The sequence below is a fragment of the Lagopus muta genome, chromosome 5 (assembly GCF_023343835.1).
Source record: "Lagopus muta isolate bLagMut1 chromosome 5, bLagMut1 primary, whole genome shotgun sequence".
NCBI classification, from domain to species: Eukaryota; Metazoa; Chordata; class Aves; order Galliformes; family Phasianidae; genus Lagopus; species Lagopus muta.
This window is the reverse complement of record NC_064437.1, coordinates 265828-292311: the sequence shown is the minus strand read 5'-3', so window position 1 is coordinate 292311 and position 26484 is coordinate 265828. Positions and strand designations below refer to the sequence as shown.

The 26484-nt window shown below is 46.7% G+C and overlaps 2 protein-coding genes across 2 annotated transcripts in view; one reads left to right on the top strand and one right to left on the bottom strand.

Moving 5' to 3' along the window:
* TNNI3K (TNNI3 interacting kinase) overlaps window positions 1-1913 on the top strand; it is a 47427-nt gene extending 45514 nt beyond the window's left edge. The window contains exon 25 of the mRNA XM_048944841.1: window positions 535-1913. Coding sequence (XP_048800798.1) covers window positions 535-605 — 71 coding nt within the window. The 3' untranslated portion in view covers window positions 606-1913. The remainder of the gene's footprint in view (window positions 1-534) is intronic.
* Window positions 1914-2041: 128 nt separating this feature from the next.
* Window positions 2042-26402, bottom strand: ERICH3 (glutamate rich 3). Its single transcript, XM_048944262.1, is given in 19 exon segments — window positions 2042-2389; window positions 2805-2828; window positions 2831-4305; window positions 5292-5360; window positions 5486-5632; window positions 6402-6905; window positions 9027-9245; window positions 11687-11985; window positions 13581-13767; window positions 15106-15286; window positions 15686-15904; window positions 16361-16519; window positions 16957-17040; window positions 17659-17787; window positions 19527-19598; window positions 20122-20157; window positions 20594-20719; window positions 21552-21645; window positions 26035-26402. Coding segments are annotated over 19 exon segments (4449 nt in total). The 3' UTR covers window positions 2042-2332.
* Between the last annotated feature and the right edge of the window lie 82 nt (window positions 26403-26484).

The window sequence follows — 26484 nt, the reverse complement described above, 5'->3', positions numbered from 1 at the left end:
CCTTTAAGCAATGCTTCATCGCCCAGCCCTCAAAGTACAACATGCCCTGATTAGAAGATAAATCAAGGTTCTCTCTGGCTGACAATTTCTCCATGGCATGTCAGGTGGAAAAGCACATTGGAAATACAGCTCTCTTAAGAGCAGCTGCTGTCCATGTTGCAGCATCAGGACCAAATTTAAAAGCAGCTGCCAGAATGCAGGTTCTGAGCTCTCTGAAACCCTAATTGAAAGGGAAAAAATGAGGTATTTTCAATGTCAGACTGCCCCTGTGCTATTAAAACAATGAGATTCATGGTTTTGTGCCACTCACCAAAGCTTCACGACCTCTTCCCCTGACTGATCAGTCTGCCTACTTCCCATTTAGATTTTTCCTCTGTAGATGAGGTTGGAGATTTGCAGACAACTAGAAGGTCTGTGCCCACATCCCATAATAGCATGCACATCATTTTGTTGTCACTATCACTGCAGAGGAAGGCAGAAGTAGCACTTCTCCCCCCTGTGAGGATGCACTGAGCTGTGCTCTGCACCTTGCAGGTTATGTGTCGGACCCCATGAGCACCATGAGGTTTCACTCCTGCAGCAGCAGCTTCGAGGAGAGCAGCTGACAGCACAGTGACTTCCTGCAGAGGGCTCCCAGGACCTGAGCAGCAAGAGTCAGACTGGGCAGCCCAGAACTGAACCACTTCATCTGCTGGTGGTGAGCATCCCCATGATGAGCTTTGTGCCATCACCTGCTGCTGCTGACATGGAGGAGGCAGCTTCTTTTGGTGGTGTGTATCTGATTTTAACAAAACTTTTACTAAAATCACATGCTTCAGTCTTTCAGTAACAAAAAGACTAAAACAGGCACTCCAAAACAAACCTTTAACCAGAAGGGAAACCTGAAATGAAGCCAGGTTAAGAAACAGAATACAGAGCAGGGAAACGGACTGTACTTACATCCATACCAACATGCACCCACTTATGGCTGCTTTGTACCATCTCCTGGTAATACATCAACAGCAGACACTTGAAAATAACAGGAAAAGCTTTTATGGGCAGAAAAGTCTTTACCTGGCCAAGTGCTTGTAAACAACTTTACTGGTAATTAAAATAGCTGGCTCCTTGAAGAAAGCGGTTTTTGTTAATTGGTCTCTCTGAAAGATGCACCAGGTTTCAGAGGAAAGCATGTTGTAGAGCAGTGATCATTTACCAATACAAATGAGAACTCTGCAAAATGTAAATTACTGAACAAAATCACACAGAATCACAGGCTGTCAAAGAATGGAAGGGTCCTGAAACGATCACCCAGTCCCATCCCTCTGGGAGAGCAGGACCAGCTAAATCAGGTCACACAGGAATGCACCCAGGCAGGTTTTGAATGTCCCTCCCAAGCTCTGTGGACAGCCCAATCCAGTGTTGTGTTATTCTCACTGTGAACAAGTTTTTTCTCACATTTACGTGGACCCTCCTATGGTCCAGTTTGCACCCATTGGCCCTTGTCATGTCATAACATACCCTAAAAGTCATTTGCAGGAATGGAATTCATTCGTGCCATTCCCTGAGAAGTCAAAGAAACATGTTGAAATTCTCATACAGAACATGACAGTGAGGTTTCTTTTCCTACTTTTAAGGACAGCAGTGCCTGCAACCACAGCGATATTTCAGATTGTTATATTGAGACATACATACCAGGAACAGATGATCTACAGCAAAATAAACCATCACCCCAGCAAGTGAGCCATACCTCCCACCAGCACTCAGCCTGGTACCCAGACCTGGCCTGTCCTGCTGGAGCCCCGGCACAGCAGGCAGATGTGGGGCCAAGGGTGTGACCCAAGGGGGGCTGCCATGGGCTGCAGGCAGCAAAGCAGCCATGATGCTCCCTTTGTGCAACTGCGCACACAAATCACTGAAAATCCCAACCCGTGAAACCCAGCTCATTGCATGAGCACTGGAAACATTTCTGCATGTGTGCACACACCAGTGAGGTCACAGCCCCACTTCACAGTGAGGCGCTTGTAGTTTAAAAAGCCAAATAACAGACAGACAAACACACAGAGAGGAGATAAAGCCAAGCACGTGTACTGTCAAACACATATCCATCGGCCTGCAGTAGCTCAGGGGGCAGGCAGGAGGGGACACTCAGTGCAATACTGCTCCGTGCCTCAGAGAATCCAAGAGTGGCAACTGCAGGACAGTGCTGGTAGTTATGGACTTACACACTGCAGAGCTGCTGTGGTGTGTGAGCGATGGCCAAGGTACTGTGAGTAATATAGAACATCCACAGGGCACAAATCAATGGTCGGTGTGAACGCTGTGGGAAGGAGCACTGAGGGACTGAAGAAAAGGCTCAGAGGATAGTTTCTTCCTTGTCCTGGGGTACGACAACAGCTTCCAGATTTACATCCTAGCAACAAGATGATGTTTGGCTTCACTGAAAATGCCTTACACTGATGAACAAGTACACTGCTGTTTGACATTCCCTCCCATTAGCTGCCAGAGTGACCTGGGAAGCAGTTTGCATGCTGACCCACAGCATGGGGCTCACAGGGATGGCACTGCTCTATAGCAGCACGGGGCAGAACAGAGCTGCCAGAGCGCGAGGGGACAGGCAGACACGAGCTCCAGCAGCACCAGGCAGAGTGTGCCCTGGGCACCAGCATGCAGAAGCTGCTATGCAGAAGCATCTCTCACCCCCACGCCCCAGCTACCAGGGGCAGGTACTTAAGGGGAGTACAGCAAACAGGGCAGCAGCACAGCATGACATTCTGCTCCCACCAGCCCCACGAGGAAGGTACCAGCAGGGCCCAGGCAGCACTCACCTCACTGTGGCCATGCTCCCTTGTTCAGGACTCCCAATCCTCTGTTCCTGTGCATCAGAGCAGCCCACAGTTCCTTCCAACACAGCCTCCATCTCTTTTCTCTGGGTACTTTCTCCAAGGCCCAGCTCTGGCAGCTTCCCTTCAATCTGCACTTCTGCTGGCACTGTGTCCTCTGGTGCTGCCCCCAATGCAGGCACTGCAGGCTGCTGCCCCCACAGTCCCAGGCAGCCTCTGCCCTGGGTTCCCTGTGCTGCCTCCAGGGCCTCGCTCCCCATCACACCCTGGCCTGGAGGCCTCCCCTCTCCCAGTACTGCCTGCTCCCCACCTGTACCACACTCCAGCAGTCCCTGCCCCATGGCCACCTGCTCTTGTGGCCCTGCTGCTCCCCCCCTCACCTCTTCATCTTCTGACTCAGCTCTGGCTCTCTCTCCAGACACTCCCATCACCACCCCATCAGATTTTTCTTCCATTGCTCTGTCTGTCTTTGCAGCACTGCCCAAAGGGAGGCTTCCACTCAAAAGCACTATTGCTGAGCCCTCCTCATCCCCTGCTGTTGCTGTCTGCTCCAATGGAGTTGACCCTCCATTGGCAGAGTCCCTTCCAGCATCCTCCCCAACTTCTCGCCCAGGTACTGTGTGTAACGCAGGGTCTCTGCCTGAGTCCTTGGGCTCCTCCATGTCCTCTTCCCTTGACTGAGGGCTGCTTTCCTCCTCTGGAGGTCTGTCGGACTCAAATGTTGCTGTCCCAAGGGCATCCATTTCCACCTGCTCTTCCTCTGAGACTTGCAGCTGAGAAAACTCATTTGGCTTTAGGATCTCTTCCTTTCCAGTGCAAAATTCTGTATTCTCTGCTGTTCCTGGGAGAGCCCCAGCTTCTTCCACAGTCTTCTGCCCTTCAAAAGCAGCTTTTTCTGTGGCCCACACTGCTGCAAGGTCACCCACCTCAGGAGTCCCTTCTGCCAGGTCTGCATCCCCTGCAGCTCCCCGTCCCTCAGGCATCATCCCCCCCAAAACAGGCACTGCTGTTCCCACCACCCTCTGCTCCTCAGAGGCCTCATCCACAGCCCTCTGTCCTCCAGTGATCCCCCTGGCCCCTCCCACACCCAACAGTGCCACCATGCCCACCTGCTCCTCTCCCTCACCTGCTGGGTTCCTCCATGGCCCCATATTCTCCCCTGCACCTGTGGGAGCATCCTGATCCTCAACCTCTGCACCTGGCTCTGTCCCCTTCCCTGGTTCCCTCTCCTCAGCATCACCTTCTGTCATTGCCCCCCTGGCAGGTGCCAATTCATCCACAAGCAAACGCCTCTCAGGGGCTACGGCTGCTTCCTCTCCCTCAGGCTGCAGCTCTCCTGCCCGTGCTGCTGTGTGCCCAGCACAGTCAGTGCCAGCATGCCCTCCATCCTCCCCATGGTCTTTCCCCATATGTGCCACTTCCACTGCTTCCGACTGCGTGCCGGGTGCTCCTGTTGTGTCTGCCAGGACAGCTCCACCAGCTGCTGCTGAAAGACAGAGCATTTGTTTCATTGTGAGCTGTTAATGGCGAGGCTCTTTTACAGGTTTACTCTCAAAGACATGATTTCTAACAAGCAGTGAGGGGGCAGCAGCACAGTGCCAAGGAGGCTGAGATGCTGCTTCTCCTCCTGCACCTGCGCTGTGACCAAGCTGCTGGTGCTGCCATGCAGGCACTGGGCACAATCAACGTAAGCAGAAACACTGATGCATCATGTCCTGCTCTGCCTGTTCTGCCCTTCCTGCCTCTCTCCCCACTCGCTGTCTGCAGGGATGTACACAACATACCTACAAGCATGACAGTAACATTCAGAAATTCACAAACAGGCAGTTAATTGTTCATGTAAAATATGCATAAATATGAAAGAAAATACTCAGGTGCTTGTGTGCAATGGGTAACTGCTTCTCGCGGACTCCCTAATTACACTGGGGATAACCAAGGGCCTTCACTCATCTCTGGGAATCTAACACAGTGCTCCCTCATTTCAGTGGTTCCAGGACCCATCCCTGAGTGATACACCCAGCTGCCTCACAGCCATGCTTTGCACAAACACAGCATGCTCTGGTTCTTTAAAGAACTGAAAGTTTTGTGCCACTGAACAGAGCAGGAGCTCTGCCTCTCCTATGCCACCCTTCCTCAAACCAGGAAAAGGCTGCCTTGTCCAACATCATCTCTCCCTGACAGACTCACTTCACTTTCCTGCACTACTGCTGCACTCCACAATTACTGCTTTCTGCTCGGGCAACTGCACATGCCACAGAACCCCATCTTGGTCTCATGAGGTCAGGTCTGGAGTTCAGTCTCATTCCTATTCTGTTGTTCACAACCCGTGTAAGCAGCCCTATGCCACCTGCCTTGACACCTGCCTTCTCCAGAAGGACCCATACCACGAGGAAGGAAGGGAAACTCACTAAGTGACCCCTGTCCCCAACTCAGCTGTTTTCACGCCGTGTTTACATGGCCTGGATTCCTTACCCAGGGTCACTGTAACTGCTGAGAGCACATCAGTTACACGTGGCTGCTGGAGCTGGCCGGTCATGCAAGCTGAAAAAGAAAAGAGCACAAAAGAGGACTTGAAAGCCCAGAAAGCAAAGTGAAAAGGCCAACACGTCTATAGAAAGACTTCAGGTTAATAAGATTCCATCCATGCCCCTGACCTGCAGCCTCACCTTCACTGGGATCACTCTCTGCACTCGTTGCATTCTCTACTTCCTCATCCGCACGAGAATCACTACATTCATGGTCAAAATTCACCTGATGGTCATTTCCCATTGCCTCTGTTATCTCCTCCCGTGCTGATCTATCATCTTCAGAAACTAGCACAAAATCACAGAAGAAGCAAGGAAGAGAAACCATCAGAAAGCAGGAAGGACAAAGTCCTTCAGCTCTTGCAGCCTGACTGGAGGTATGCGGGGTTACTGCAGAGTGATTGGCACCAGGATCTTCTTTTTAGATTAACATCAAACAGAAACAACCATTAGAAAAAAGGGAGGGGTTGAGAGCAGGGGGAGAAATTCATGTAGGAGCACCTACTGAGACGTTAATCAGCCATCTTCCACAGCACATTCACAGACATGCAGGATACTTCTGTGAGGATGGAGGGATTCAAAACAAGCAACAACACTGACTAAGGGACACAAAATTGTAGTTGTTCCATAACTGTTTTTCTTTAAAAAGATGTGTTTCTCTATTTTAAGCTGCCAACTACATTTCTGATGATTCCTCACTTTCTCAAACTAAGACATGTGACTCAAGTCCTCTACTTATCTACAGGTAGGTTGGGAAGTCACCTTCTGCCCTATACTTGCAGTGGCTGTGATGCTTCACAGTCAGCCCTTCACTGCAAGGGAGACGTAAAGGCCCTGGTCGGTGCCCAAAGAGAGGCAAGGAAGCTGTGAAGGGATACACGAGTACTTTCTGGTTGTTTATCACACAGGAATACAGAGTGTTGTAGCAGCTGGAAAACAGTCCAGCAACTGATTCTCCATGCTGACTATGACAGTGCTTGAGCATAGCACACAGGCAAACACAGCAACACTCGCATGCACTGATCACAGCAAAGTTCTGCACAGGGACTGTACTCACCACCTCCTTCATCACTCTGAGGAGACTCTTCATTTCCATCCTCCACTTCCATCATATTTTTTTCCAAAGGCACTGAAACATTTTTCTCCCCACTGTCCCTTCTGTTGTTTGCTTTCTTCTCCTCTTCTCCTCTTATGCTACTTTCCACTGACCCAGCCTGTTTCATTTCCCCAGTAACATCAGGACTTTGATGCTGTATCTCCAGTATGTTTTCATGAAAAGCTTCAGTATTTTCCCTTGATGTCAGAGCTTCTGTTTTTGTCGTTTCTGCTTCATCCATTCCTTCCTCTTCCAAAGAGAAAGTTTTCTGACTGTCCTCTGTTCTGAACAGTTTATTTTCCCCACTCTCATTTCCATATTGTGCACATGCTGTGTTATCAGATGCTTCTTTGATATCACGCTCCTCTTTGCCTTCAACATTTTCCTTCATCTTCTCAGTATCAGACTCATCTTCACTGCTATACTGAGTGCTGGTGGATGACAGAGAGAGTACAGAGCTCCTGTCTAGAAATAGCAACACACAAATTTAGTACTTGTTACTAAAGACCATTTGCATTCACTGGGCACAGACAGACGAGTGTCTGATGTGAACCTCTGAATTAAGCCATCTCAGGATATAGAGACAAAAATCCAATAACAGTAATAGAAGAGCATTGTCCAAATGTATTAGTGTTAAAATCAAAGCCATGCTACATCGCTCTCTTACTGATAATGGAAATGAACGTAGGTAGCAACATCAACCACACAGAAATACACTTCTGAAAACCCCTGTAAGTACAATTTTAAAAGATTTTAGAAAAGTTTCTTGAGTGCAGTTTGATAAAAGGTTTCAACAATTGCAACGGTCCTTCAGTGCAGTCACATACAGCACTCAAGTAGAACTGGAAATGAGGATCACTGCATCCCCTAATATACATGGAACACCATGTGAAATTCATAGATGTAAGTGTTCAGGAAAACAAACACTGCTAATTACCCATTAACATTTAGCTGTACAGTAGAGCTTGTTGCTCTGCTGGGCATTGCCAGTGTCCAAAGTTCACACAGATTCAAGAAGCAATTAGTCAAACTCAAAGAAGAAAAAGCCTCTTAGGCTCACTAAGCAAAAGAGACCAGTTATTTGCAGTGGTAGGAAAATCCACTGAGGAAGCAGCACCGAATTCTTGTTCATTTCTTACTCCTTTAAGCATCTGATCTGAGTTTACATCAGGTATTAAACTTCATACAAAAAGACTGGATTTGTCTCCAACCTGCAACATCTTCCACAAGCATCTGCATCATTTTTATTTCATCTCAAAAACACAAAAGTGATGTTTACATTTAACTTGAGAAAAGAGCTCGCACATTAGCACTGGCAAATGAAAGGAATATAAACGAATTAATGTTTTAAAAAAGCAGTAAATGGAGAAGTCACAGCACACTATGACAAGCTAGAGGCACATAAATCACCTCAGGATCACACAAAGCCATAGAGGAGAAATTGAGAGAAATGAACTGCCATGCCACAAGGAAGAGAAAGCTCACTTTTGGTTATTCACCATGTGATGAATGGAATTCTTGTACTGTTTGTCTAATAAATGAGAAACTGCCAGAGAGTTTTTCTTCTCTGTGAAGATGCGTGGCCAGGAAAGATGAAGGCCAACAGGTAAAACATTAGACTTTACAGGGGCTGATTAAAAAAACTGAATAATAGAAAATGCTATTTACATATGCATGCTAATATATATATATATATGCTAAAAATATATAAATAAAATATAAAATATTTGCTAATGTAGATATATATATGCTAACTATATATTCTGGGATAGCTTAGTCTTTCTGAATTAGTAATAATAATGCCTAGAACACCTCACTGCACACCTTTGTGCCTACACCTGGATCAAGAACCACAGCACATCACACCGACTGGCTCTTTGTCACGGCCAGACTTGAACTAGAGTGCTCTGGAGGTGCCCGAGGCCATGGATGTGCCCTGTGCAGCCTGAGCTGGTGACAGCACCCAGCCCATGGCAGGGGTGGGCCGGGGGGGCCGTGAGAGTCCTTCCACCCCCACCATGCTGCCATTCTATAACCCTCAAACACTGCCTAAGCTCTGCCTGCAGCACAGAAAGCTGAGGTGATGGCGCTTCCCTCTCCAAAGCAGGATAGCGGCAATGATGTAGCAGGGTATAAAGCTGAGGTTCCAATTATTCAGTCATTGAAGAGAGTAATTCTCAAATCTAAAAGGCATTATTTCAGGCATGCAGGTGACTTTTGAAAACGTGCACTTTTCATCTTAGAAGGTGTAATGGTCACGGCTTCAGGGATGCCTGTGATCATTACGTGTTTGCCCACAACATTTAGGGCTAATCTGTTGACTGGCACCACCTCCACTTCCCCCACTAAACATTTCAGCAGTGTCTGCTGTGAGCTGGCACACACAGCGCCCCACAGATTTGGCTGCGGTTCAGTGACAGATGGTAGAATCAATAAGAACAGACAAGATAGCCATCTTCTACCAGTTCAGTACCAACTCAATTACATAATCTTTCCACACAGATTCAATATACATTACTGAACGTACACAAAATGTAAAACACGCACAGGTCAACGTCTGTGAGCCTCATTACATAAAAAGCTGACCTCGTTTGCCATTCTCTGAGGTACTGTCAGAACGCCCATCACTCTCATCTTTCTCACTGTCAGAGGCCTGCAGTGCCTTCTGTGACGCGTCTTTACTCTCCTCTTCATAGTCTAAATTATGTTTTTCATCATCTGGGGATGACTTTGACATTCCATTCCTTTGATCACCAGTCTGTCCTTCTTCATTAACTTCATCTGCTTCAAAATCTTCATCATACTCTAAAATAGAAGAGCCACACAATGAAACAGCAGATGGAATTCACAACTCTTGAAGTTCTTTTTCAGCAGATGGAGGTTAACTACATTAATTTTCTTTTCCCTTTGCTTACTCACTCCTTTTAGAAGACATGAGATAATCTAAGACCATAGACAGGAATTGCAAGAGTACAATTTCATAGAAAAGCATCAAGTTCTTCAATAGGTAGAGTAGCAAAAATGCAATAAAGCTACAGAATGATGTAACAAGTATAATTAATACACTAAAAACAAATTAGAAAAACACTAGCCACTGAGGAGACTAGAAGAGTTAGGCAAACTCAGAAATAAAATGCAAGACAATCTCTTATTACGGGAGAAAATCTTGTTGCAAATATAGAAGTAGCAGAGAAAAGCAGAGAAAGGTGATATACAGTAATTGGGAAATAAGATAAACGTGGATTGACATGGCTAATTAACAGAGAAGTGACTTACAAAGTGAATTAAACCCAGCTAAAGGGGGCTGCAGGAGAACATTCTATTTTCACACTTCTCCAATATGTTCATTCAGTTCCCAGGTGAAAATCTTGGTGAAAAATGAAGCTTACAGCAGAATTGCCATTTTTGTATCAACAGGGTCTGGCCTTCATCCCAGACTGCTGGCCCAACAACTTGTAACATATGACAGATAACTCTGTTCAGATCTATAGGCAAGAATTCTCTTTATGCATATACATTAGAGCACACTTTCCTTTCCAGACAAGGCTGCACTACTTAACATCCCAGGCACTGGAATGCACAGCAAAGCCAGGATTACCATTGACAACTCAGCAGGTTCGCTGCCAGCACCAGCTCATGGCACAGCAGAGGCAACACATCTGCACTGTGCAGAAGAGCAGCCACTGCTGACACACCAGCTGCCCCTCAGGCCATCATTTCTCACCTTTCACCATAACTGCTCACTACTTTCTCTTTTCACCAGTACTTTTAAAGTCCTGAAGTGACTGGATACCAAAGACAGAGGTGAAGAATATCTGATGCAAAAGCAATTAAGCAAATAAACAATTATCCAGACAAAGAGGATTAAGGGAATAAGTAGATTTATTTTCTGTACTGTAAAATTGACAGATTCCAACAGCATTGCTAGAAGTAAGGCCTTTGGTATCTCAGCAAGGTGCCTAACAAAAGGAAACAGCCTGATTAACCACAAAAACATCCACCGGGAATAACGAGGATGCTGTGCAAAAATCATGAAGGCAAAAAAGGAATAGGAAGTAGGAATGAAAGCCTCTCTCCAAGTAAGACATACTCCAAAAAAGGGCTTTATGCTGAGGTGTAGTGAAAGAACAGGTGGAAATATCTGTCCCTTCCTTCCGAGGCAGCTGGGTACACCGCTGGTGTATGCCAACCAAAGACAAAGCAGACTGTGTAGGTGGCACTGGTTTGTTCTCAGTATGAAGTCATTTTCATATTGCAGATGTCATCTTCGCCTGACATATGAAACGGCCCTTAGGGAGAATTACAGCAAGAGCAGATGCTCTCTGCTCCTTTCTTTTAAATTCCAATCAACAGAAACCAAGTGGGACTCGAACAAAAGGGGCACAATCAGGCAGCCACATCTGGTGGTGGGAGCGCTCGGGAAAGGACAACCGTCCCATTATTACAGACAGCCAGAAAGTGAGCTGGGGCAGGCACAGAATCACAGAGCAACCCAAGTTGGCAGGGACCCACAAAGATCATCAAGCCCAATTCCTGGCTCCACACAGAATCCAAACCCTACACCTGGGAGCAGTGCCCAAATACTCTCTGAGCTCCAACATCTAGGCTACATGCCCACTGCCCTGGGGAAGCATAGTGGAAAAGAGACTGGAAAGAGCTTTAGGTGAACAAAGCATCTCACTGCCACTGGCAACAGGTAAGAGAGCAGACCAAAGTATTTCACCAGGTTCTCAATCTTGCTGACATTTTGCTGCTGCACATCTCTCCCACCTCCCTCCCCACCACGTAGCATCAGGAGGCAGGCAGTCCTCCCCCTCCCACCCCAGCTGTCACCATCTCTGCATTCATCTCACACTGATGTCTTATTTCAGACCCACTGGATCCCTACTCCCACACAGCCTCATTTCTTCTTCCTGCTCTTCTCCACCTGCTGCCATTCTGTCTCCACTGCTGTCCCTTCACTGTGCCTCGCCCTCCTGCTCTTTTCCCATCCACCTCAGGCTCTTGTTTCAGCCTGACTTGCTTCCTTGGCTCTTGCAAAAGCCTCTCATTCCATTACTTGGATGAAAGGACCCTTGCTTAGTTTATTACCCAGATACAGTTATTGCCCACTGACCCACCCCCAGCACATTCCTCACATGTGAGGTATGCTCTTCAGGTGAAGCTGGGGGCCCACAGTGCTATACTTTCTCCGGAATCAGCCTCTCCTAGATTTCATCTCACACTTGTGTTTTGGAATACTGTACCATTTTTACCAGTATCTTCCTGACTATCTTCAGCCTCACAATTGGGTAGTTTCGTCCCTTCTTCTCTTTGGTAATCCTGTCCAGTCTCCATTTTGTCCTCAACAGTTTCCACATCTGCTTCGTGACTTGGTAAGATGACTAGCACCGATTCTTTGCTTGATTTCTGATCAGTGCTGCTACCACATGGCTCACTGCGAACTCCATCTTTCCAGGAACCCACTTGCTTTCCCTCACAGTTCTCCTCCATCTCCCTCTTGGGAGGGGACGGCTTTTTGTCCAGACCCATCGCAATAATGCATCTACAAAAACAAACAACAAAAAACAATACAAGGAGTATTGGGAAATGTGACATTCTGTCAGTGCACAGTGCAAAAAGAGCAGACAGTGACCTATTCATCTCATTACTAGATGTGAAATCAGGTACATATCTGCCTCCACTTCACCTCTCAGACAAGGATACAGACAGCTCTGAGGAACACTCTCAAATCCTCACATGCTCACAGACACAGATCTGCCTTTAAGGACAGTAAGGCCATCCCCACAATTGAATTATAAACAAATCAAGATTATCAGAAGTGAACATCAGTCCAGCGGTTGGCAACCCTACCCACAGTAGGGATGTTGAAATTATATGATCTTTAAGGTCTTTTCCAACCCTGGCCATTCTTGATTAATTCAAGTTGCACCAAGCATGATCTGCACAGATATAATTACTGAGACGGGAGAGAAGCTCCAAGCGTGTTGGATCCAGATTCTGCTTTAACACCAAATAACATGATAACCTGGCTTCTACAGTGATGACACTTTTTAATTTGTCTGCAGAGTGAAATAATTGTGGGTGAAGAAGACTCAATCTAGATTATTTTAAATATCTGTTCTGTTTTTCCTGTCTAACAGAAACCCAAACTGCTAGAACACAAAGCACTTGGAGCAACACATTAAGACTGCTCTTCTAGCATAAAGAAAATGAATGGCAGACCCTCTATTTTATGGTTAGGAGGCTCATGAAAATCATCAAAATTCATATTCAATACTCTTATATTCAGCAGCCAGTAGTATTTCAGCAGAATCCCACCTGAAAGGCAGCGTTGTTTAAAAATGAAACATACATTTTTTCCACTATCACAAAGAAAATCCCGAAAACTACAGTTTACTAAACAGCACTAGATTATTCCCTACAGATACTATCAGAAACACACAGGTAGCACACTTATATTGCACCACCACTACTCCTCCTGGTGAATCACTGATGGCCCCCTGGCAAGCTGATAGATGAGTGCTATGATGCAAACATCGCCCACTGCCATGAATACTTCACAGTGTATTTGAAGAGGCAGCAGAAAATCAGCAGATTTGGATGACAACTCTAATACTATAATGTGATAGAAAATACAGCAATAATAGCAAAGCAGCACAATCCTAGGCTGCAGCAAATGAGAACAAGCTCAAAAGCAGCCATGGATACAGAAACAAAAGAAAAAAGCTGCTTACTGTTGGAAGGCCTCAGGTAGGCAGGGATCTCCAGCAAGATACCCTCACCTCCACTGCCAACCCTTAAATGAGGTCTGGGAAGGGGTGGATCCTGGCTCCAGCCCTTCCAGTCACTCAGGTGCATTGCATTGCATTACATGCACCTGAGCCCCCCTGGGTTGGCCCTGCCTTCCCACCAGGTGCTCAGTTATCATTTCAGGCCATGACTTAGCATTTCCACTACAAAATCCTTGAATATAGGCCTTTGAAGGGTAAAAGCTCAGTTATGCACTTTCCTAGAGGTGTTCAGAAACCAACCAGGCTCTACAGAGCTGTGGTACACCAGGAAGATTAATAACAAGGAAACAACACTCTAAAAACTGAGCTTGTAACACTTTATGAAAAAGGACATTTGTCTCCGCACCTATAGCAAGGAGATGCTCCCTCCACATTGAGAAATCCAAAGTATCCATGTCTGCCTCCAAGCCTGGAACGCTTCTGATGTCTGTACTCACAGCAAGAGCTCAACCTGTCCACTTGCATCCCATTGAGAAAAAAGGTGAGACTGAATGGGAAACCACGGTGCCTCTTGGAGACGAACTGAAATGTCTCTGAAACCATGGAAAGGAGAGAGGTCAAAGAATAAGTTTGTGCTTTACTGTCAGCCCACTGCATTTGTTGGGCTCCATCTGCATCATTGCCAGAGCAACCAGCTGTTCCAGGTCAAGTTCTTTCATTCCCAGCTTTATAAATTAATTGGTAAAACCCTACCCTCCTCTGAACACAGCAGTCTTATCTCTTTCCAACTCAGAACTATGAAGATGGACACAAACATAACAAGCTAAAACTCCATCGCAGTGTAGCTCCTTGCAGAGTGCAGTCCAGATTCTAGGTCAGTACCACTGCAATGTTAGTGGCTCCAGGCCTATAGTAACATGGTCTTACTGATAAGCAACACTAAGCAGCTGAAAGATATCATTTCTGGAGTCTTTTCAGTCCATTCAGTAAGGGTACTGCTAGGCATCTAAATGGTAGGGGCACTGACGCTGCTGCTCAGTTCTGTGCCAGGAGAGATTGGGCTGTACTGCCTTTAACCACAGCTCATAGCATCCTTTCAAAGCAAACTGAGCACACCTCAGTATGGAGGAAGTCACACTGCTCTGTCAGGTTCCCCAAGAGGTGCAAATGTGTCTCAGAGCCATGAAAGCACGCACAAAAGACACCTTTTGTATGGCTGGGACAAAGCTGCAACAAACATCTTTGGGCCAGATCTATGGGCACACTGCTGTGCATCCATAACCCCAGTGAACAGGCTGAAGTGCAGGGATCTCTGAACAATGTTCCCCTATTCAGTGAAAAGACAAATCCAGACATGGCCAGTTCTGCGAGCTAGAATGAGGCACATAACTCTCTGCTTCACCAGTGAAAGTCTCCCAGTCATTCCCCCTTCCTAACTTCCCAGAACAGAATATTGATGAGATTGACCAGTATGAGCAACTGTAAAGAAACTGATGGAGTTGCATTCACATAGAAGAGATGGGAACTGGGCTCTTTCTAGTTACTTTTCCTTCTGGAATAAACATGTACTGATGTATTGCAGCAAGTCAGAAAAAGATAACCTGGATTTAAGGACAGTTTACTGCTACAACTATTTTATTAACTATACATCTCCATACAAAATTAATCTAAGCTACAGCATTTTGTTAAATTAGCTCTTTAAACTCTTTATATCATAATTCTAAGACAAATTGAAAAAGGAATTGTAACCTCATCTTCAACTGAGAAGCAGAAGATCCAGTTTTAGTTCAGAGGCAGACAGAGCACAGTCCCTGGATGCACACATATCAAGACTGAGCTCAGCTGAAATCATTTCAATATCACATCATTGTTTTAGCCAAAAAGAAGATGTTGCCGGTATCAAAATGAACTCCTCCCATCTTTATCCTTACCTCCTTCCAACAGCTTGCCTTTGTAGACACAAAGGTTTTCTCCTCCACAATGCTGCTGATAGACTTTGATTTCATCTCTATAATCAGAATCATCGTGAGACAAATGCACACTTTTTCCCAGAAAGATCATGGTAACAAATGCATTGCTGTGTAATGAGGGCTTAGGGAGTTCTCCAGAATTCTGCAGCAGAAAATACACAAAAATGTACTCAGTTTTCAACCATAACAAAGGTGAACACAAAGATCACATGCACGCCACCTGCATCTGAGACTTTCAGCGTTTTAAGACAGGCCTTGAGCTGCTCAAGATGAAAAGTGTTTTACAGTTCTATTGCAGAAAGGCAATAAAAGATTTTGGACTGAAAATCCTTTGTATTGAATTGTGTGAGATTGAAGGAACCAAATTTAATGATCCAATCCTGTATTCCCACAGCTTTACTTCCAGGAGCCAAAGCTGGCTGAAGATCCAATGTAAAATATGAAACTTTCATACACTCCTAAATTTTGCTTAAGCTCTGAGTATGTCAGCTAGGAAGGTAATATACTTGCCCATGAACACAAAAGTAGACAAATAACCTACCTTGGCTACAAGTTGCTCTAAGCCATTTGGTGCAGTGGTGGGACGAAATCGTCTCCTTCTGGAAGTCCCATTTCTCACTGCCTTTACACTCCTGTCTCCTTTTTGCAGGGTAGGAGGTGGCACTGGTATCAGATAGTTGTTAATGACAGGGAGTCGGTATGGGGATTTCCCAGATGCATATTCCATTGAGTTTATAAGTCTTAACCCACTTCTCTCTCTCTACAACAACAACAAAAAAAGTAACTGCTAAAAAGGCCATGCAAAAATAGCTACTGAGCATAACTGAACCAACCATGGTTTGACTGCTCTTTGCATTTAGTAACATACATACTTTTAGAATTTCAAGCATCAAGAAGTTCTGTGAGAACCTTTCTGTGCCAAACACCTTCTTTTTCCATTTGAAAAGCAACAGGCACAAATGGAGAAACCAAGGTGAGTTGCTTGGAAACATCACACACAGATAAATGTCCTGAGCACAAGCAGAAAGAACTCTGCACAACCTGACTATTGGGGGGGGAGGGGGTGAAAAAGGAGAGTTTGAGTCAAGGCTGTTGTCAACTGTTTGGCAGGCATGTCAACCAGCAGTAAGTGTACAGCTCTGGGAACTACAGTACTGGGCAGTACTACAAAGCTGTGCCTAACAGGTATTGTTTTCCAAATGAAATAGGGTCTCACCCCACTAGCAAACTGCTGGTAATTTTCAAGCGTGCGGCACTTTTGTTTAGAGCCTGAACTCCTTGGAACAGCCCCTGCTGCAGCGCAGCTGTGGAGCGGCTGAAGTCGAAGTGGGTATTGCATATTTCCTGGAGCTGTATTTGGTCGATGGGAAGAAGCCTAGAAGAGGAAAAAGAAAACAGCTAGAATATCTCAGGGCATAGCTTCCATACAGAACAGCACCATACAGGAGAAAGATACAGTGCCAATGAAGGTAATCAGCATCAAAGAGTGGTGCTCAGATACCTTCAGGAAATTTAATTTTCTAGTACCTCTCGGTCTTGTAGAGCCAGAACCCTTCAGGAATCTCTAATTAAGAGTCCAAAAACTGTTCCTGTTCATTCACAGTACAGCCTTGAAACAAAGGCAGTGAACTCACAGGAGCTACAGCAATATGCTCTGCTTTGGTGACTTGAATGCATGAACGCTGAGAAAACGCACAATGAAAGCATGCTCATCGTTATTCAATTCTCAGCATTTCTCTGACATTTTTTCTTTCATCCAGAATATCAAGTAAAATGTTGACATCTAAGAAAACGTATTAAAAAATCACTTACTGCCTTTAAAAAGGCCAACTCCTTGGATCTTTGCTGATCAGAAGGATGTCCACCTCTATAATCAACTGTAGGCCCAGGAGCCCTCTGTATGGGACAGGGAGGAGAAGGTCATTCAGTTCTAAATATCACCAAATATCATTATTGAAACCAGTAAGAACTGGAGTGTATATTTGGCCTTTGATCTTAGATTTTGGGATCATTGCACTTCCTCAGTGCACTAACATTTCTTCTTTGCCTGTTAACATAGTAGGGAGATTCTGAGCGGAGCTCCAAAGCGCAGCCTTCTGGAAGAGCGTTCTCTTATTCCACCTCTTCAGCTTCTTTTTCTAAAGGGCCTCCACTGATGTCAGGGCTTTACAACATATGTAGACTTTGCCTACAGCCATGTGATGATGATGTTTAATGTACATATTTACATATTTAACTTTGGGCAACATGGCAGATAAAAAGGAAAGATTAAAACAGATTTATCACAAAGCAAATATATTTTTACATGTTTTAATGCGCCATTCCTGCAACATCAGCTTCTCTAGACTTCTCTTTAATGTAACATGAAGTCGGCCACAAATGAAGGATGAGGATCTTGTGTGCAACCATCAGGGCAGTCGATGGCATAGGTTAAGCACAGAAGTTACAGGTATATGTGCACACTGGTTTGTGTGTGCTTGCATTACAGCATATGAAGTATTTGGTGGAACTCACCAATTGTGAACGAGCAGCTGGTTCTCCAGCCATTAAAGGATGGCGTCCGTAAGGATTTCTGGAGCCAAGCGGTGGGTGTGGGGAGTGCACAGGGTTAGCATCTTCCACTGGTCTTCTGGGTCGCTCCATCTAGAAGAACAACAGTGCACGTGTCTGAGGTACTAACCAACAGCCATGTTTGAGCTCGCTTCTGTCTGTCTTTCACTGGATGGTGATGGCAGTCAGCCTGCCTAGGTCCAGTGGAAGATCTGCTAAGGAAAGAAATAAAATAAAGAGAAGAAGGGGAGAGCGAGAGCATAAGGGTAAAGATTTGTTCCCACCTCTATTTCATTTCTCTGTATTGGCTCTACAACCAAATTCAATTCACCAGCCTTTGTTTCTCTCCCAGCCTCGGTTTGGTTGAAGATCTCTTTCTTTTTTAACTTTGAGTGCTTCCACTACTTCCTTGCCCCACTGCCCCTCCCTGCCTTTTCTTCTCCAAAGCACCACATTGGGCTGACCACCCTTCTGGAAATAGAGAGCTGTGTCTCTCACTCTCTCTGTCATCTGCCATTCCTTTCCTTTCAGACTGGTTACTCAGGCAATTCCAGTTGAGGTAAGAATTGAATTACTGCTAACTCCTACCAGGTCCTTGCATACCAGTGTAGCACCACGGCAGAGCATTTACCCACAGGCATTTCCCTTACATTGCTCACTGAAAGTAGCTTTCATTTATGTTCCAAATTTACTCCAATCCAGAATCCCTTAACGGGATGTTTTCATCACACTCTTTCCCCAGTAGAATTATGTGGCTTCCATTTCTCTAGCAGCAGTTCAGGCAGTAAATTATGTTTTTGCAGTTACCAGAATAATGAGTATTTTTCAAGTAAATTTCCTTTTTTTTTCTTAATTACTCATAAATGCACTACCTAATTCTAAGAGATTTGACATCATTTTTCCACTGCTCAAAGAAACAGCTATCTTCCCAATATATTCCTCTCAATGTATGCAGGCTCCTTATAAAGAAATAAGATGTTGAGGATATTTCAGCCAAAATGAGAAAAAAAATATTCCCATATGCACCCAGGTGACTTCATGCAAAGAAGAACCATTGACTTCTGTGGGACTTGCCTGGCAGTCACAACCACAGAATCAAGCTTTACCTACATGACACCAAAGGGAAGACCTCAAACCTTTCTTCATTACTTACACACTGGTTCTGGTAAATATCACATGGAGAGGCCAACAGCTGATAACATGAGCTCAGTGCTCAGCAGCAATCAAATGCAGACAGAGTCTAGGATTACTAAGAGGGAAGAGCTGCATCACTTATCCTTAATTATTCATCCAGTTCTGGTTTGCCATTTCAAAACAGAAACAAAGAACTAGAAAAGGTTAAAAAAAATGTGAACAGTAATGAGAAGCCTCATGTGTGAAAGACTCAATAGACTGAGGCTCTTCAGCTTGGAACGCTGAGAAGGAATATTAGAAAGGCATGCAAAGCCATGTCTTGGAAAAGGGGAGCAGTTGTTAACTTTGTCATATTGCAAACAGTGAAGCATTGGATAGAATAATCAGACAATAGGTAAATGAGTTACTGTGCAGAAATGCAAAGGAAGAAGTACTATTTCACACAATTTCTTAAATTGCACAACCAAGAATTTTGCAGAAGTACACTCAGAAGAAATCAGACACAAGCATGGAAGTTTCTGAATTGCAGAGTAGAAGATGTAACCCGGATCATCCCCTGCTTGCCTGTTTACTTATTCCATAAGCAACAGAGGCAGGACACCTGTTTCAATAAATCTCTGGCCTGACTCATTATGGCTGTTATTTAACGCAGCAAAACTGTCACATTCCACCAGCATTCAGTAGCATTCAAGTCTTACCCTGGTTTTCTGCACCCTCTCCTTCCATACAGAACTTTCAAGTTTCCTTCTTACTTCCAGCTGATGATGACGCTGTCAATGTAAGAGAAAGAGGAATCTCAGTAAGAGACATAATGAGGTGTCAACACAAGAACACTTGTTTCTGTTCTGCTTATCACTTGCCCTCTCCCTCATCATTACCCTTGCTGAACCCTATTATTAAACCGCTGGTGATTCAGTTCATTTGCATTGCACCTCTGTATCTTAACACTGGTAAGGGAACAAATGAGCATTTTAAAGCTGCAGGGATCAGTTGTGTCCATGATACAGAGCAGGGATGTGCTCAAATTTCGTACTCAGATAAGACAAATAACTATATTTAAATTATTATTACTTGAAAAAAAAAATTAGACAAACTCGTCCTGTAGATATTATCTTATAATCTATTAATTTTAACTAGTTTTGTCATCGTGTACAGGAAGAAATAGGAGGATTCAGGTGTATCACTAAAGCTATCTTTTCTACGCTTCTCCAGCTCCAGCCTTTGTGTTTGTTACATGGCATCTCTGTTCAACTCCATTCAAAATGGCAGGAGCTCTTTGGAGAAATCACTTACCAGGGTGTGCTGTGTGGTCACCGTGTGCCTACGTCTCTGTAGGAAAAGGAGATGAGTAGATAAGGGCCTGAGTTACTCTGAGAGCTCCAGCTGCTTTCTCACCACCCTTTACTCCCAAAGGGAAGTGCTCCTGGATTACAGCAGCAGCACAGTACTTTCTCCTACAGATTGCTCATCCCCCACATTAAACAGAGCCATCTCAGACACCCTGCACCTATTTAACACCACGGGGTGTTAAAGCAGTGAGCCAATGCAGCAAGGCTGAGGCAGTGCACAGCATAAGAACTAAAGGCCAACGGAGGTTTCACGTGAGGTATGCCAAGCACAATAACTGCCCTTTTTCCAAGCAAAGGAGAGCCTTTCATGGGAGCGTGGGGGCACAGCTACAGAAAACAATCCAGTACGAGTTAACAGCCACAAGTGCCAGTAAAAAGGACCTGAGAAGGCTTGCCCACCAGCAGTGAATGCATACCTCCATGTCAAGGACCTTCAGAAATACATCCCGCCCCAGGCACTCCTGAACGTATCTCTGGTGATCCCTCCTCAGAGCATTCCGGCGGTATTCTTTCTCTGGTATTATTCTTCCACTTTTTGAGATCTGCCATAAAAAATGTAAAACGTAACTAAAAAGAAGAGGAGGACAAAATGAACTTTTCTAAACAGAGTGCAGCTTCCCAGGAGCATGACTTTCTCACCCATTAGCCATCACCTCTTGTTTCTGCCATGGTGCTGGGGCTCACCTTCCCAGCACAGGACTGCAGTTTCACCATGGACCCAATCAGCCAAACGAAGAAAGCAGGAGAGAAGCAGTCACGGTTCGTAACAGCTGAGGCTCAGCCTTACTCTTCATGGGCTATCCCCCATAACTCAGCAGAGAGGAATTAAATACTTGCCTGCCTGCTGTGTAAGGGTTGCATCTGCCTCTGCGCAAAAATCCACTCAAGGATTTTTAAAAATATTGAGCACATTTACCAAATCTTACAGTTTTCCACTGAACACTTGAAGAACAGTTCTGAGACTATTTAAACAAGGAGAGTCCAAGCATTTCCTCAGCATTACCAGCACCTTTCAACCTTTTGGCACATGGGGCTCAGCACGTAGCTCAGCTACACCCAGATCCCTGCCATTCTGTTTCCAGCCCTATACTCCACAGCCCCAATCACAACCTCATGGATCCTGCTGACCAACACTGGTAACAGTGGAGTGGGAAATGCCTGAGTTAAACAATCCTGCCCGAGACAAAGCACAATCACAGGGCTTCAATCTGGCACAGCATCATTGCGACTGTTTGGCATGGGTCAAATTCTTACCAAGGATAACTCATCCTTCTAAGAAGTAAACAAGAGAACATCAGTATTTTGACTGCTGCAATATTAAAATTAACAACGTAATTATTTTCTTTCACAGAAAAGGAAACTTTTCAGTCTCACCAGTCCTGATCTCTGAAGATGCCTCCTTATCCGGGCATTGCTGAAATATCCAGCCAGGTGTTTGTCTGTCAGACTGTTGTAGGTTGCGAGGAACCTGAAATGAAATCAACACGGATGCCATGAAATCCCCTTGACAGAGTCACTTTTTGCTGGTTACAATTACCCAACAAAATGCTGCCCGATGATTCATGCCCACTATGCTGTCAGACAGCCCATTAGGTTACGTAGAAGCAACACCTCGTGCCCCAAGAAGAACACACCAGGAATGGGCTTCTGTAGGACACGGCAGCTGGGTGCCCAGCAGGGCGCCAGCATTGAGGCACAGGTTTCAGACAGCCCACATCTGAAGGCCTCCCCAGCAACAATCCCACATCAGCTGCCTCCTCCGAGCACATCAGTCAGCCCCCTGCCCTTATTCTGTTACGTGGCACTAAATGCAAAGATCAGAGCTTCTAAGAACTGAACCTGATGTAGGAGAGTTGAACACAAAAATGGAAGGCTCCATAATTAGCCTGCTTTTAAATAGTTCTTAGCGTAACCTTCCCTCATTTCAGCCCCCGCAAAGCAAGACGAATAACAACGTGGCAGTAGGCTTCATTTTTTTAATATTCAAACTCCATTTACGTTGATAAAATGTATACAATCAGATGTATATAATGCATTTATACTGACCTGTTATCTGTGTACACAGATGAAATACTGTTTTAATTACACAGCAAGCTTTTTTTGGCTTTAAATTTAAATGCCCCCGTACCCCTAGTACTTATATTTCAATGGGATAATATAAAATAAATGTCCATCGCCAGGCTGCGTTACCATGCACAGAAATATACACAAGAAAGGAAAGAGCAACAAAAGAACAGTCTGAGGGAGATGATGGATTTACAGGGAATTCACCTGGGGTTTCACAGCAACCTCACCAACAGCCTACCAACAATACGCTGAACTTCATACCAACAGTGCTGTGCCCCCCTATGCATGTTGACTAAACACCGGTGCTGTAGCAGCGGTGCTGCATCACTCTCTTCATTCACTGCTTGCATTTGCATTCAGAACTGCAGATCACACCAGTGTCACCAAGTGTTTGCCTGTGGCATCACCTGCAGACAGCATATGGAGGCTGAGGAGAAACACCAGTCCCGCTCCTTTCCAATCCACCTGGTTCCTTCCATCTAACGTTTCACAGGCTGCGTTACAGTAAAAGGCACTTCCCCTCTGACCACAAAAAACTTTCTAAAGCAAAAACTCAACACACAAAAAACTTCCTGCTTCCTCAAGGAGAGGGGAAGAGTTGGCAGGGACCTTAGGAGGTCACTGGACCAACCCAGAGCAAAGCCTGGCGCTCAGTGAGCACAGCCCTGCTCTCCCACTGCAGGGGCCAGCCCTGATCCCCTTCCTGGGCTGACAGCCCACCAGAAGAGATGCTATCCGCGGGTGCCCAGAGGCCCTGGAGGAGCCGTGATGGAAGCAGCATGCACTGCACAGCCCCAGCCCCTCCTGGTCTGTGCCACAAGGCAGCTTTACTGCTGGCCAGTGGGGACTGGCAGCACCTCGGCTGCGCCCCTCGTGGGCCCGTGTCACTGACACTGCCTTGGCAGCACCTCCACAACTCAGTCAGAGATATAAATTGCTGTCACTGGAGCCAATTCTTTTTTCCCCATTAATGAAAGCAACGTGTCCTTAAGGCAAGAACAAATATTCCAATTAACTGGCAGAACAGAGCCACAGACACCAGAAGAACCAAGGTTTATTTTGCCATTTAAAAATTGTACTGAGGTGCCAAAGTCCAACACACAGCAGTTGAACCTGCCCAGAGGGTTCACTGCAGCACACAGCTGTGCAGACCCACAGAGCACAAAACAGAACAGAACACGCAACAGATCATTGCAGCTCCCCCAGATCAAGGCCCTGTCTGCTCAGAATCCTATACCTACAGGATTTGCTTTGCTTTTCACTGCCACCGTTGTTTGATTAACAGCACCTGTTTTTTATCAGCTTACATAGCCCCATGCACTGTGTTCAGAGCCACTGCTGTGTGGCACAGTGACTTTGATGGCCATTCGGGGACAGCAGGACAAAATCTCAGTAGGCCTCCTGCACTGGCCTTAGGTAGCAAAAGTTCAGGGTTAATTATTTACAGTGCAAGTAAGTTAGTGGCTGCTTACCAAAGAAATAATCTAAGGTGGCATCAAAGCTTTAGTTATTGATTGGTAGAGTCATAGACAGCTCCTGTGCTGTATGTTACAGCTGCAGCTCACTGCCTCTCCAGTCCAACCAGCAGTTCTCACTCTGATGGAGATGCATTCCTAACTTTAATAAACTACTGCACTGCACATGCTTTCTGTTGAGGATATAGACAGAAAAACTTTCAGACAGAACAAATCCATAATGCAGAAGCACAGGCTGCCAGCCACAAGCAGCAAGTTCAGTGTCCCACAGCACAGGGAGAGGGCTTGTATGGGAGATGATTGCCTCAGCACCCAGCCTGCCTGCCTTCCCTCCTAGTCCCAGAACAGGCCATCAGCTTTGCAGAGAGCATTAAGTCCTGGGAGGACTTTGTGAATCCTCACTGGGACTGGCCTGACTGTCACTAAAAGGCACAAGCTCATCTCAAGGAACAGTTCTGCCAGCTGCAAGCCATACAGACATCCAGAACACAAACTGCTGCTTCCTACATGAATGCCTTGCTTTGGTGCCCCCAGGCTTAAGCTAAGTGAAGGGAATGCCAAAGGTAATTGGGGTGTGTTTGGATTCCTTTCTTTCAAAAAGGTGATGAAAAGCCAATAAAATGATCCTCCGCCTCCACACAAGGAGGTCTGTGCCTTGCTAGGATGCAGGTCATACCATCTGCAATCACCATAGTCATAGAATGGCCTGGGTTGCAAAGGACCACAGTGATCATCTCACTCCAACCCCTGCTGTGTGCAGGTCGCCAACCAGCAGCCCAGGCTGCCCAGGGCCACATCCAGCCTGGCCTTGGATGCCTGCAGGGATGGGGCATCCACAGCCTCCTTGGGCAACCTGTTCCAGTGCCTTACCACCCTCTGGCTGAAAAACTTCCTCTTAATATTCAACCTAAACCTCCCTTATCACACTTTAAAACCATTCCCCTTGTCCTATCACTATTAATGCATGTAAACAGTCATTAACATGCTTGGGAGCCCTCCTTCAAAAGAGGAAAGCTGCACACGCCCAAGCAGTCACCAACCGACCTTATGGGCACAAAGCCTTCAAACTGCAGCGCCAGGCACAGATGGGGCTGCTGCATTCATTTAAGTCAGCTACTACTCATTCAATTACGAGAAACCATTCAAGAGTACAACTGCTGAACCAGAACTTACTGAGGTCAGTAGATAACTTGATGTTCTGATGGTGCTTGGGATTCTAACAATAATTAATTGCTTTATTTCAAGGCCACAAAATTGCAAGCGTGCAGTTTTATTCAGGTGATAGCTGAGTGCAAGAGGGAGGACCTCTGGCACAGTGTGAGGCCATCACCTCCCATCCTGCCGTTGTTCTCTGGGAGCAGAGGCCGATCCCCATCTCACCCTGACCTCCTGCAGGAGCTGTGGGGAGCAATGAGGCGCCCTCTGAGCCTCCTCTGCTCCAGGCTGAATGACCCCAGTTCCCTCAGCTGCTCCCCAAAGTTCTGTGCTCCAGCTCCTTCACAGCTTCACTGTCCTCCAGCGCACTCCAGCACCTCGATGTCTTTCTCGTATTTTGGGCACCTCAACAGCCAGCGGCAGATGGCGGAGAGGAGCCAGGCTCTGTGCAGCCACGCATAGCGGCAGGGAGAGAGACGACACGGGCTGAAATAGGAGCGATCAGACCGCGCACCGACGGCTCAGCTGGTGCACAGCAGTGCTGCACAGAACTGGGGGCAGCAGGAGCTGCTCCTCGGCCTAAGAGCTCTCACTTCTGGTTCTGTCCCCAGCCCACAGCGTGCAGCTGCGATGCGGAGCTGCTGGAAGGGTGCAGCACAGCAGGAAGAGACGTTTCACATGCCAGGGAGAGCTGCTATCGGCCCCAGCGCCTCACCGAATGCCCGCGGGTGCAGACAGCGACCCTGGGAGCGCTATGAGCACGCAATGTGCTCATTTCCCAGCAATCGAACCGAAAGCAGACGCTGCCCGCAACGCACGACTGCCCTTTGCGGCAACCACCGCAGAAAAACCCTCCGGGATAAGGCGCTCGGTGTTTCAATTTGGAGCTCCGTGTGCTGCCTCACGGAAGAGATGCTGCGCTTGGAACACAGCCAGACCTGCAAACACCGTGCCGACGCGCAGCCCGCGCTGCTCCCTTATCGCATCCTCACTCCTTTCTCCGTCGTACCGAACGCCCCCGAATCCCGCCGTGCGGGCGGCGCCGCGCAGAGCTCCGCAGCGGCGAGAGCGGAGGAACAGAGCCCGCCTCGGTCCGCGCCGTGCCGGACTAGGAGACGGGACATCGCCTGCCGCGTCCAGCCCCGCGCCGCCTCACTCACCCCGGCTGAGAGCCGCTCATGGCCGCGCCGGCTCCGGGGGCAGCGCTCGGTGCTGCTCGGTGCTGCCCGACGCCGCCGCTCGCGTCCCACGCCGTTGCCAGGACACGGGATTGCGGGGCGGGGCCAACGGCGGAGCAGCGCCGCCCCCCACAGCGCCCCCGTGCGGCCGGCACGGCGCGGCCTCCCGTTTCTGGCTGCCGTTTCTCGCAGCGGGCGGCTGTCCGCGCCTCGGCAGCCCGAGGAAGGCGCTCCTTTCCTCTGCGCCTTCCCCAGGGGCTGCGCTCAGCCCCTCCAAACCCACGCTGCAGATACGCCCTGCCCAGCGCTCGTTTCAGGTTGTTGCTGGTAGGCGTTGACCCGAAGTTCATACAATACCTGCGTTCATTGCCACCTCCGTATGTACATGGCCTCCCACCAGCTGCCCACTGAGACTAAAACAAAGCCTTACGA